General features: G+C 46.5%; 1 protein-coding gene across 2 annotated transcripts in view; it reads right to left on the bottom strand.

The window, feature by feature from the left end:
• CFAP100 (cilia and flagella associated protein 100) overlaps positions 1-13,079 on the bottom strand; it is a 34,515-nt gene that overhangs the window by 1,626 nt on the left and 19,810 nt on the right. For both annotated transcript variants that reach the window (XM_072942028.1, XM_072942029.1), the window contains 4 exons: positions 12,407-12,455; positions 12,179-12,330; positions 1,654-1,789; positions 376-581 (listed from right to left, as the gene is read on the bottom strand). In XM_072942028.1, the coding sequence (XP_072798129.1) occupies positions 376-581; positions 1,654-1,789; positions 12,179-12,330; positions 12,407-12,455 (543 nt within the window). The remainder of the gene's footprint in view (positions 1-375; positions 582-1,653; positions 1,790-12,178; positions 12,331-12,406; positions 12,456-13,079) is intronic.

Raw genomic sequence — 13,079 nt, 5'->3', positions numbered from 1 at the left:
GCCCTGGCAGTGCGGCCCCTCTCCCGCCCCACTCCAGCCAGGAGAGTGCCCGTTGCTGTCGCCTGTCCCAGGTGAGGCTGGCTCACTTTGGCTCCTGGGGTCCCTGGCATCACATCAGGCCACACTCCAGAAGAGGGGCTTTCTCCACAGGGCTGAGTCTGGGCTCCCCAGTTGCCCCCAGACCCCTGGACTCTGCTTCTCATCATGGAGCACCAGGTTCCTGTCTCCAGTTGGGGAACTCTGAGGGAAGGACCACACTTGACCTCTGACCTCAGTGCCAGCCCAGAGCTGGGGCAGGGGTGTGGAGGGCACCTCACCCTCAGGGCCCTCCCACTGTGAGAAGCTGTGTGACCGGCAGGGCTGGCAGGGCCTCACCTCACACGCCGCTCCTTCTCCTTGGCCTTCTCTGCCTGCTCGATCCTGACCTGGGGCACTCGCTCCAGGCTCTCGAGCAGCTCATCCAGCTGGTGCTCAATGGTGGCCAGCATCTGCACGGTGCCCAGCCTGGACTCCTGCTGGCTGTCGACACAGTGCCGGTACACGTCCAGCACCTTGTGGTTCAGACTCTCCAGCAGCTTGTCCTGTGAGGCGGGCAGGACTCCCTCCAGCAGGGCCGCGTAGGCCTGTGCCACCCCCACATCACAGCCTGCCGGAGCCCTCGTGACAACTCGCCTGACCTCCCAGGGCTCTGCCCAGCACACAGTGGGCACTCGGAAAGTGTAGGGGAAATGACTCGGACACCTAGACTGTTCGTGACCAGAGTGTCTGACCCCTGGCCTTCTCACAGCCAGCCAGCCAGATCCTGGGTTCCAGCAAACCCACTGAAGCCCAGTCCCCTATTCTTTGGAGCCCTCTTTGTCCTGCCCCTGCACTGACCTCAGCTCCCCACAGGACCACGTTCTGTGACTGCTTTCTGTGTGGCCCTGGGCCCTGGGAGCTCCCCTCCCTCAGCCTGCTCTGACATTCAGAAAATACTTAACCCCACCTGTCCCACCGACTGGGCACGAGGACTACAAGATGAACGGCCGGCACAGAGGCTTGACGGGCACAGGGCACAGACAGTGCCCACTGACTTCTGCAGGAGGCGGGGGTGTGCTGGCCTGCTTTTAGGGCATCCCATGCACCTGGCCCTGTGCCCGGCACACAGCAGGTGCTCAGTAGGAATTTGAGTGAATTAGGAAGCTGGGTCCACCCCCTTGGCCCTCGGTGTGCTGCCAGGAGACGTGTGCCCAGTCCTGGTCCTACTGCCCAGGACACATCCCCGGTCTCTGCGCCCTCAGAATTCTTTCACCTCCCAGCTTGGCTGAGGCTGTGCCTGCCTTCCTCCAGGCAGTCACTTCTGGACACACTGCGTGCGTTTAAGAAGCAGACGTGTTTGTTGAAGGGAGAGAGAAGGTGTGTCGCGGGGCTGCCTGTCCACAGAGCATGAATATATGGCTGACTCTGTTTTGGGGCCAAGGGTCAGGCCCAGAGCCCGGACGGTGTTGAGGCACCATGTGCCTCGGGCCTCACTCTCCCACTGTCCGGGCTCTGTGCACTGGGGCTCCTCCTAGCAGGTGCCTGTGAGTGCCTCCCACCCTGCCCTGTGGCACCACATGCCCTCCACACCCACTGCCCACCAGCTACCATCTGCCTGTCTGTCTGGGGCCCTACCTCCTGATCGCCTTTGTACTCGCCAAAGTGGAAGACACGGGCTTTGAGCTCCAGCTCGGCAGCTGTCTCCTCCTCCTTGGCGATGGCCATCATCAGGGTGGTGATCCACTGCCTCAGCTGGTTGACCTCCCTGTCCCTGGATGGGGGACCAGCACTTTCTGAGCCTGCCGGCCCCAGCCGCATGCACAGGGGGCAGAGGACTGGTGAGATGAGGCAGGACTGAAATGTAAGGTCTTTAACAATCCACACTAAAAAGAAAAACCCACTTTATCGAGGTGTATAATTCACCATAAAATTGTTTTAAAATGTACAATTCAGTCATTTTTAGTATATTCACCAGGTTGTACCAGAACATTTTCATCACCTGGAGAGAAACCCAGACTGGTTACTGGTCGGTCCCACTCTTCCCTCTCTCGTGTGTCTCTTCTGGACACCCCATAAGCCCAGAGCTACATGACACTGGTCCTTTTGTGTCTGGCTCTTTCCTTCAGCATGTTTTCAGGTCTGTCCACGCTGAAGTATGTGTCAGAGCGTCCTTCCTTTCTACGACCACATGACAGTCCACTGTATGGAGAGACCCCCTCAGCTGATAGACTCAACCATCAATGGACATTTGGGTGGTCTCTACCTTTTGGCTCTTGGGAATAATGCTGCTATGGACACTTAGAGGCCGGTTTTTGTGAGGACATTTTCAATTCTCTTGGGTATATATTTAGGAATAGAATTGCAACAATCAATTTTTAAATGAAATAAAATATTAAAAGAATTTTAAAAAAATGTTTTCACAATCATGGCAGACACTGACCATTGCATGTTGGGGCTTCCAGAGCAGGATTCCTGGCTCCTAGGGTTGGCATGGATCCGTCCATGCGAGCAGCTGCATACAAGCCCTGGCCAGAGGGAGCAGGGCATCAGCTACTCAGCCGGCAGTGCCTGGGAGGCCTCGAGGCGCCGGTCTCCCCAGCAGTGATTCTGGGGCTCTGCCCTTTGGCTGATGGAACCTACTGACATTTTCTCACTCTTAGGCAAAGTGCCACAGGCTGCTACTCCTTTGCCCACAGGGGCCCAGGGCCTGTCATATGCACTGCCACAGGGGTGCAGGCCTCAGCCCCATACCAGCTCCCCAGCACAGGTCTCAGACTGTGGGGCCAAGGCTGGTCTGGCCAGCCCTCCTGAGCTCTCAGAGGTGGGTGGCCAGAGAGGCTACACGCTGCTCACAACCCCCTCACCCAGGCCTGGGCCTCTGGAGGGTGCATTCAGGTTGCCTGGACCAGTAACAGAGACCTGACCTCCCACCAGCCCCGAGCACCCACCACAGGGGTGATGTGCTTGGGGTCAGCAGTGCATCTCCTAAGGGTAACAGGACTGAATTCAGCTCTCACTTGTTTCTTAAAGCTTCCTCCATGACCAGTGCCTGGACTCGCCAGTGACCTTGTAGCTGACAGCTCGTTACCTGGACCAGGTGGGGGTGGGTTTATATCATTGTCCAATTTCTTCTCCAATAACTGGGATAAAAAGATCACTTTCCCCCCACTAGTTCTCTTTAAATGTCAAATTGTTGGGTCACAGACTTTTCTCCTCAACCAAATCTCACTGCCAACCTGCAGGGCATGAAGAACACACTGCCCAGCACTGGTGCTCAGACCAGGGTCCACATCACCTGCATGTTTGTCAGAAAGCAGAATTCAGGCCTCACCCAGGACCTGGCCAGGTAGAGACTTCACTTAACAAAACCCCCGGGGGCCCAGTGCACAGCATCTGAGGGGCACCCTGCTGCCAGAAAAGTGACGACACAGGGAGAAAACCTACAGGTTGGACGGGATTTAAAGACACAACCGACTGCAGAGTGTGATCTTATTTCAATTCTAATTCAGACTAATGGTTTAAAACCTCTAACCATTTATGGAATATGGACATTCAACATTAAGAATTACTTTTTAATGTGATGATGGTATTATGGCTAAGTTAAAGAGCCCTATTCTTTTTAGAGACACCTATTGAAATAATTAAAGACTAAATGACACCGTGCCTGGACTTTGTTTCAGAATAATAGGAAGATGGAGGAGTGGGTGGATCAAGGGGAAAGACTGGCCATGGGTTGGTCACTGGTGAAGCTGGTGACTTTACACCACCTTCTCTACTTCTGTTTATGTTTATGTGTTTGAAATTTTCTTAGAGTTATTAGGCTGAATTGGATAAGTTATAAATAGTTTTTTAAAAGGTAACAAGAAAGGGGATCCCTTCCTAAATACCTGGAGACATATAATCAGATAGTTTACTAGACTAGTATTAAAAAGAGAGAGAAAAAAGCAAGCACCACCAAATGTGAATAAATAAAGGTCATTCAAAGACCAAGCTAAAGAGAAAGAGTTACCATATTCCTGCAGAAATAGCAGCAAAAAGGACAAAAATAAAGTATTTTGAGATAGAGGAAAATGGTGTACTAGGAAGCACCAGAAATCTGTCTCCACACCTAGAAAACAGTTGCACTGGCAGAATCTGTGACGGAACTCTTCTGTAGCTCTGGAGTCTGCTGAGGTTGTTCACAACTTCTAGGGAAGGACCTGGACATCAAACTGTTCATTTCTTTCCACTCCAGCTCTGAGCACAGTAACAGCTACCCATCCCCCAACTCCATCCCCATGGCAGCACCTGTGTGTATGTTCCTGGAACACCTTGCCCACAGCTCACAGGAACCAGGGTGGGCCAAAAGGACCCTGTCCTCCAAGTACTGGGATCTACACTCTGATCGTTGACTGCTGCTTCTGGTCACAGAGGTGCAAAGAGACAGAGGTCATTGCTTCACCTATCTCCTTTGCTACAAGCCCCGCCCATTCTGGTGGACTTCACTTCCAGGGTATTTAAAGGACCAGAGCGCTCCCACAACACTTAATTTTCAGTCTTTTCCCTTTTTGAGAGCTAGATATTAAAGACCATGGACTTTCAGAAACAACTGTGTATATGGGAAAAATTAGAAAGTGATCATACAAGCCAAAGAAAAGTCTCAGAAAAGACCTGAGAAGACCTTAATTTCACACCTCAGGTTGATTCTCAGCACAAAGACTGCCTACAACAATTAAAAATAAATAAATACATAAACAAAAGTAACAACAAACAGAAAACTGGGGAAGAGACAGAGTCTGATCTCCAAAGCTACCACATTATTAGCTTCAACTATTCTGTGTTCACCAAAAAGGCACAAAGAACACACAGAAACAAGAAAGCATGGCCTATTTACAGGAAACACAAACTGTTCCTAAAAATTAATATGGCAAGTATAGTACAAAGATTTTTTTAAAAAACTGTGTTTAAAGATGCTCAAAGGGTTAAAGGAAGAGGTGGAGAAAGTCAAGAAAATACTGTGTGAACAAAATGGAGATATCCATAAAGAGACAGAAAACTTAAAAGGAAATCAAAAAAGAAAATCTGGAGCTAAAAAGCACAATAATTGAAATAAAAAATTCCCTGGAGGTATTCAAAAGCAAATTTGAGCAGGGAGGAAAAACAATCAGTGATCTTGAAGATAGGATGATGGAAACTATAGAGGCTGGGGTACAGAAAGAAAAAGAGTGAAGAAGAGCAAACAAAGCCGAAAGAACTTGTGGGACAACAACCCAAAGGACCAGTATACACGTTGTGGGAGTCCCAGAAGAAGAGAAAGATGCAGAGAAGATATTCGAAGAAATAATGGCTGAGAACTTTGCAAACTGGATGAATATAAACATTCAAGAAGCTCAAGGTACTCCAAGTATGAGGAAATCAAAGAGAACTATACCAAGACATAGTATAACAAACTACCACAGGATATTCAAAAGCCAAAGAATCTTGAAAGCAACAAGAGGAAAGCAAATCACCACAAAAAAAGGATCTCCAATAAGATTTTCAGCAGATTTCCCAGAAATTTTGGAGGCCAGAAGACAGCAGGCCAATATATTCAAAGTGCTCAAAGGAAAAAAAAGAAAAAAAGAACTCAACCATGAATCCTACATCTGGCAAAAGTGTCCTTTAAAAGTGAGGGAGAAATCAAGACATTCCCAGATAAGCAAAAGCTGAGGGAGTTCATGACCACTAGACCTGCCTTGCAAGAAGGGCCCAGGGGAGACCTGCCAGGTGAAATGAAAGGACACTAGATAGTAACTTCAGCATATGGAGAAATAAAGATCTCAATAAAGGTAAATACATGGGCAAGAACAAAAGCCAGTATTATTGTTAACAGTGGCTTGTAGTTGTACTTTTTGTTATCTACATGATTTAACAGACTACCACACTTAAAGAAAAAAAAATCATTAGCATAAAAGCTAGTACTACTGTAACTTTTGGTTTGTAACTCCAAATCTTGCTTTCTACATAATTTAAGAGATGAATGCATATAAAAGAATTATTAATTTATGTTTTGGGGCACACAATGCATGAAAACATCAGCGACCAGAAGGGGTAGGGATGGAGCTGGAAAGGAGCAGGTTTGTATGTTACCGAAGCTAGGCTGGTAGAGATTCAAATTTGAGTGTTATACCTTTGGGATGTTAAATGTAATCCCCACGGTAACCACAAAAAATAGCTATAGAACATACACAAAATGAAATGAGAAAAATTTAAATATTTCACTACAAAAAAATCAACTAAACACAAAAGAAGACAGCAATGCTGGAAATGAGACCCCAAAAAAGTGATAAGGCATACAGAACACAAATAGCATGATGGCAGAAGTAAGCCTTTCCTTATCAGTCATTTCTTTAAATTTGAATGGATTAAACTCTCTAATCAGAAGACAAAGATTGGCAGAAGGGATAAAAACACATGACCCGCTTTTGCACAGCTAAGGATACCATCAACAAAAAGAAAAGACAACTTACAGAATGGGAGAAAGTATTTGCAAATGATGTGACTGACAAGAGACTAATTTCCAAAATATACAAATAGCTCATACACCTTAATATCAAAGAAACAAGCAACCCAATCCAAAAATGGGCAGACGACCTAAACAAGCAATTCTCCAATGAAGACATACAAATGGCCAATAGGCACATGAAAAAATGCTCAGCATTGCTAATTGTCAGAGAAATGCAGATCAAAACTACAATGAGATATCACCTCACATCAGCCAGAATGGCCATCACTGAAAGTCTATAAATGATAGATGCTGGAGAGGGTGTGGAGAACAGGGAACCCTCCTATGCTGTTGGTGGGAATGTACATTGGTGCAGCCACTATGGAGGTTCCGCTAAAAAAGTGAAAATAGACTTACCGCATGATCCAGCAATCCCACTCCTGGGCATATATCCAGAGAAAAATAAAATTCAAAAAGACACATGCACCCCAACGTTCACAGCAGCACTATTTACGATAGCCAAGACATGGAAACAACCCAAATGTCCATCAACAGATGACTGGATAAAGAAAATGTGTTACATTTATGCAATGGAACACTACTCAGCCATAAAAAAGAATAAAATAATGCCATTTGCAGCAATATGGATGGACCTGAAGACTGTCATTCAAAGTGAAGTGGGCCGGAAAGAGAAAGAAAAATGCCATCATTTATATGAAGAATCTAAAAAATGGTAACATTAATAATGACACAAATGAGCTAATTATTATTTTGATTTCTTGAATATGTGTAAGCACACTTGACTGTCCTTTATGATTGGATTACCACATTCTGTTGATTCTTATTTTGTAGTTGGCTTTATTCTTTTGATAACTATGTAAGTTTAAAAAGCCAAAGATCTAACCTGTTCTTAGAAAAAATAATTAGTACATATATGAAAACTAAACAAGTACAGTATACTGCTTATATGTATTTACATGCAATATAATGTGTATGTGCAGTTGAACTGTAATCATTCCACATAATAAAACGGGAAGAAAAAAAAAAAACATGACCCAACTAGATGCTATCTACTAGAGACTCACTTGAGGCCCAAAGACACAAGCAGGTTGAAAGTGAAAAGATGAAAAAGATATTCTATGCAAATACAAACAAAAGAGAACAGGAGCAGCTGTACTAACACCAGACAGACTTTAAATCAGAAAGGGTTACGAGAGACAAAGAAGAACATTACATATTAACACAAGGTTCACTACAGCAAGGAGACATAACAATAATAAACATTTACTCCCCTAATGACAGTCAAAATATATGACGGAAAAAATGACGATACGGAAGGGAGAAACAGTTCTACAGTAATAATTGGAGACCTCAATACCTGCCTTGCAGTAATTGCTGGAACAAGCAGACAGAAAATGAGTAAGGAAATAGAAGACTTAAGTAACACAAGAAACCAACGACACCTAACAGATATATACAGCAGAGGACACCTAATCAGAGTGGTGTGGTCAGGCCACACCGTGCGTCCCCTCAGCTGCTGGCTGCACAGGGCGTGTCCAGCCCTTGGCTGCTGTGCATAACTCTGCCGTGAACGCTCCTGAGTTCAGGGGCACTGTCTCTAATACAGCCCCTCTTGCTTCCAGTGTGGGAACAGACTGCTCATTTGCGATTGTATATATATTTTTTAAATAGAGACTTCATATTTTAGACAAGTTTTACGTTCACAGCAAAATTGAGTGGCAGGTACAGAGATTTCCCACACATCCTCTGCTCTCCGTCCCCTCCCCCATTGTGGACATTCTGCACCAGGGCGGTCCATTTGTCACAATGAACCTACACAGACACGTCATTGTCATTCAGAGTCCACAGTTTACACTGGGGTGCACTCTTGGTGCTGTACATCCTGAGGGTCTGGACAAGAGTATAATGACATGTATCCACCATTGGGGTATCAGAGAGAGTATTGGCACTGCCCCCAGATCATGTACTCCCCTAGTCCTCCCTCTCTCCTCCTAACTCCTGGCAACCACTCATCTTTTCACTGTCTCCATAGTTTTGCCTTTTCTAGAATGTCATGTAGCTGGAATCATATAGCCTTTTCAGACTGGCTTCTTTCAGTCAACAACATGCATTTAAATTTCCTCCATGTCTTTTCCTGGCTCAATAGCTCATTTCTTTTTAGCACCAAGTAATATTCTGTCTGGATGTATCTCCTGAAGGTCATCTTGGTTGCCTTCAGGTTTTGAATACATTATGAATAAAGCTGCTATAAATATCCATATGCAGGCTTTTATGTAGACATAAGGTTTTTACTCCTTTGGGTAAATACCAATGGGTGCAACTGCTGGCTCTGTGTTAAGCATATGATTAGTTTTGTGAGAAACTGCCCAGCTGTCTTCCAAAGTGGCTGCACCCTTCTGTGTTCCCACCAGTACCGATGACGGTTCCTGTTGCTCCACATCCTCACCAGCACTTGGTGTTACCAGTGCTCTGGGTTTTGGCCATTATTACAGGTGTGTAGTGGTATCTCTTTATTGTCTTAATTTGCATTTCCCTGAGGACATATGAGGCTGAGCATCTTTTCATGTGCGTGTTTGTCTTCTGACTATTTTCTTTGAAGAAGTGTCTGTTTAGGTCTTTGGCCCATTTTTAAAATCAGGCTGTTCACTTCCTATTATTAAATTTTAAGAGTTCTTTATACATTTTGGATACCATCCTTTATCAGGTATTTTGTAAATATCTTCTCCACTTCTGTGGCTTGTCATCTCACTCTCTTGACAGTGCCTTTCATAAAGCAGAATTTTAACATTTTTAAAAGTCCAGCTTATCAGCTCTTTCTTTCATGGATTGTTTCTTTGGTGTTGTGTCTAAAAAGTCATCACCATACCCAAAGTCTTACAGGTTTCACCTAGGTCTTCTTCTGCAAGTTTCATAGTTTTGTGTTTCAGATTTAGGTCTGTGATTCATTTTGAGTTAGTTTTTGTGAAGGGTTTAAAATCTACGTCTAAATTCTTTTTTTTTCTTTTTGCATCTGGATGTCCAGTTGATTCAGCACAATTTGTTGAAAAGACTGTCTCTGCTCCATCATATTCCCTTTGTCTCTTTGTTAATGGTCAGTTGTTCACATTCATGTGGGTTTGTTTCTGGGCTCTCTACTCTGTTCCATCGATCTGTTTGTCTATTGTCTTGCCACTTGTCTTGAAGTCAGGCAGTGTCAGTCCTCCAACTTTGACCTTTTCCTTCAATAGTGAATTGGCTATTCCGGGTCTTTTGACTCCATATAAATTTTAGAGTCAGTTTGCCAATATTCACAAAATAACTTGCTGGGGGCTTGATTGGGATTGCACTGAATCTCCAGATCAAGTTGGGAAGAACTGGTATTTTGACAATATTGACTCTTCCTACCCATAAACATGGCGTATCTCTCTGTTTAGTTCTTTCATCTCTTTCATCAGAATTTTGAAGTTTTCCTCTCGTGTAGATCTTGTACAGATTTTGTTAGATTTATGCCTAAGCATTTCATTGTATTTTAACCTTGTATTCTATAATCTTGATATAATGGTTTGCTAGTTCCAGGAGGTTTTGTTTGTTTGTTTGTTTGTTTTTAGGGGGCAGGTAATTAGGTTTACTTATTTAGTTTTAGGGGAAGTACTGGGGATTGAACCCAGGACCTTGTGTACACTAAGCATGTGCTCTACCACTTGAGCTACACCCTCCCACGTTCCAGGAGTTTTTTGTTGGTATTTTCTACATACGTGACCATCTGTTCTGCAACAAAGGTTTTTTCTTCCTTCCCAGCCTAACACCTTTTATTTCCTTCCCTTGTCGTACTGAGTTAGCTAGGACTTCTAATTTGATGTTGAAGAGAAGTGGTGACAGGAACTCCTTGCCCTGTTTCTGATCTTAGCAAGAAAGCTTTAAGTATGATGTTAGCTGTAGGGTTTTGTTGGGTGTCCTTTATCAAGTTCAAAAAGTTCCCCTCTATTCCTAGTTTGTTGGGAATTTTTATAATGAATGGGTGTTAGATTTTATCAAATGATTTTTCTGCATCTGTTGGTTTTTCTTCTTTAGCTTGTTGATGTGACAGATTGCAGTAAATGATTTTCAAATGTTAAATGAGCCTTGTATACCTGGGGAAAACCCCAGGTCATGGAATAATTGGTCGTGGTGTTTAATTCTTTTCATATATTGTTGAACTTAATTTGCTAATATTCTGTTGATGACTTTTACATCTATGGTCATGAGAGATACTGGTCTGCAGTTTTCATATAATGCCTTTGTCTGGTTTTGGTACTAGGCAGGTTAATGCTGGTCTTACAGAATGAGTTAGGAAGTGTTCCCTCTGTTTCTATCTGGAAGAGATCGTAGAGAATTTTATTTCTTCCTTATATGTTTGGTAGAATTCACTAGTGAACCCATCTGGGCCTGGTGTTTTCTGTTTGGAACATTAATAATAATATTCATTCAATCTCCTTAATAGATAGGCCTGTTCAAATTGTTTATTTGTTGTATTTTTTAAAGCCTTTTTTTTCTTCTTTCCCCCTCAAGAAAAAATGGTTGAGTTCATGGAACTTAAATGCACATGGGCTGTGATTCCCCTGGAAATACAGTGTCGGTGCTCTTGGGGGCGGCTCAGCTTCTGAAGTGGCTCAGCTGGCGAAAGACCAGCTTCCAGGCAGCACCCCAGGGTTCTGCAGTGAGGTGTGCAGGGGCGTGTGTACGTCCTCACCAGGTTCTTGGAGTCTGGGAGGCTGCCTGCCTCTCCCCAGCTCCTCTCGCTTTGTGCCCGCCACCTCCCAGGTTCCAGGAGACACCATCTTTCCTAAGAACTGATGTTTTCACATTATGCTGGAGACTCCCAGCAGGAAATTCTCCAAGGCAAGACATAGGCCAACAGGACACGGGCACTCCAAGAACATGGTTCCGCTGGGACAGCAAAAGCAAAGCCTTGGGCTGGCTCCCACCTCAGGGCTTTTGCACTGCGTTCCCTCTGCCTGCAGCTCTCTTCCCCCAAATCTCCACGTGTCTACCCATTGCTCAGGAAGTACCTGGCTCAAAAGACACCTTGCGCTGGAAACCTCCCCTACCTGCTCCCATCAGCTGCCACCCTCCACTTCAGCCCCTTCTTATATTACTCTTCATATTCCTCCGAGCATGTATTACTACCCACAAGTCAAACCTGTGGGCCTCTAAGTCTGCCAGCTCACAAGGCAGGGCCTTGCTTTATCCCTGGAGGGCCTAGACCCTGGCCTGATCCAGAACAGCTGCTTGGTCAGTGTTTGGAAGCGAATGGAGGACGCTCTGCTCCTAACAGGCCTGACCTGCTGCCTCGGCCCGACTCTGCCCAGCCAAGCTCTGCAGGACCTGGTGTCAGCAAAAACCTCCTGGGCAGGAGGTCCTTGGAGATATCCCCCTCGGACTGTAGGCTGCTCCAGAGTGGGGAGGGGCCAGCCCCGCTTGAATCCACCCACCTGACCTACTCCCACCCCCAACCCCCTACCGAAGAGGACACACTCTCTCCCCAGAGCCAGGCCTTAGGTGTTCAAATGGAACTTTCCAGAAAACTGAAGCCAGGACAGGGGCAGGGTTATGATAAGGAGGGAGTGCACAGCCCATCTCCCAGTGACCGTGGAGGGTTCCAGCATGACCACCAGTGACAGAGCCCCTTCACCACCGAGGCACCTGTGCGAGACCTACATGCGAGTCTGAGTGTTTTTCAGGGTGAAGTTCAGTTCCTCCAATGTCTCCTCCATCTCCTGGGTGTTCTGGACCAATGAGAGGTTCTGCTCCTCCAGCTTCATGAAGACATCCAGGAGTTGCTGGGGCTCCGTGAAGTATAGCTCCAGCTCCTGCAACCAGAGCCATGTGTGGGCACTGGGTGGTGAGGGCCTGGCTCCTGCAGCCCCTACCCAGAAGGGCACTGACCTCCCCATCGCTGTCTGGGTCCTCCTGCACAGGGAGGGCAGAGCTGGACCTGTGGAGACACGGGGTCAGGGCACACAGCTAACCTGGGGACAGAGTCCTGAGGGCCATCTCACTCAGGCCAGTGCCTGGCGTGGCCAGGGCACCTCCCCATCCCCACTCGCACCCTTCAAAAGTTGCTGAGGTGGTGGCACCAGCCTCCTCTTGGCCCCCCAGCTACCACACAGCAGGGGAGAGTTTCAAGATGCAATTAGCTCATCTGACTCCAGTTAGAATAAAGCTTGGCCTCCTCCTGAGGGCCTGGGGTCCCACCACCGAAGGCTGCTCCTGCCGCACCAGCTCCTCCTGCTCTCCGGGTACCAATCTTACCTCAGCATTTTTGCACCTGCGGCTCCAGGTGCCAGGCTGCCCCTCTCCATTTACCATTCTTTTTCTAAGAGCCACTTCTGGGGCCTCTCCCACCCCACCTGTCAGATTCAGCCCTGGCACTTGTCCTTGATGGCCCCACTCACAACCTTTTGTGACACTCATGCTGCTTCCAACAGACCCTGACCCCCGATAGGGCAGGGACCACGCTGAGCTGTCAGGGCTGCAAGCACTGCATGGGGACTAGACCGACACCAAACCTGCCCCACTGACCCGCTCCAGCCTGGGCCCTGCCTGGATGAGCAGGTTC

Source organism: Vicugna pacos, chromosome 17 (genome assembly GCF_048564905.1).
Source record: "Vicugna pacos chromosome 17, VicPac4, whole genome shotgun sequence".
NCBI lineage: Eukaryota > Metazoa > Chordata > Mammalia > Artiodactyla > Camelidae > Vicugna > Vicugna pacos.
Note: the sequence above shows the minus strand (reverse complement) of the source record. Positions and strands in the feature narration are given on the sequence as shown.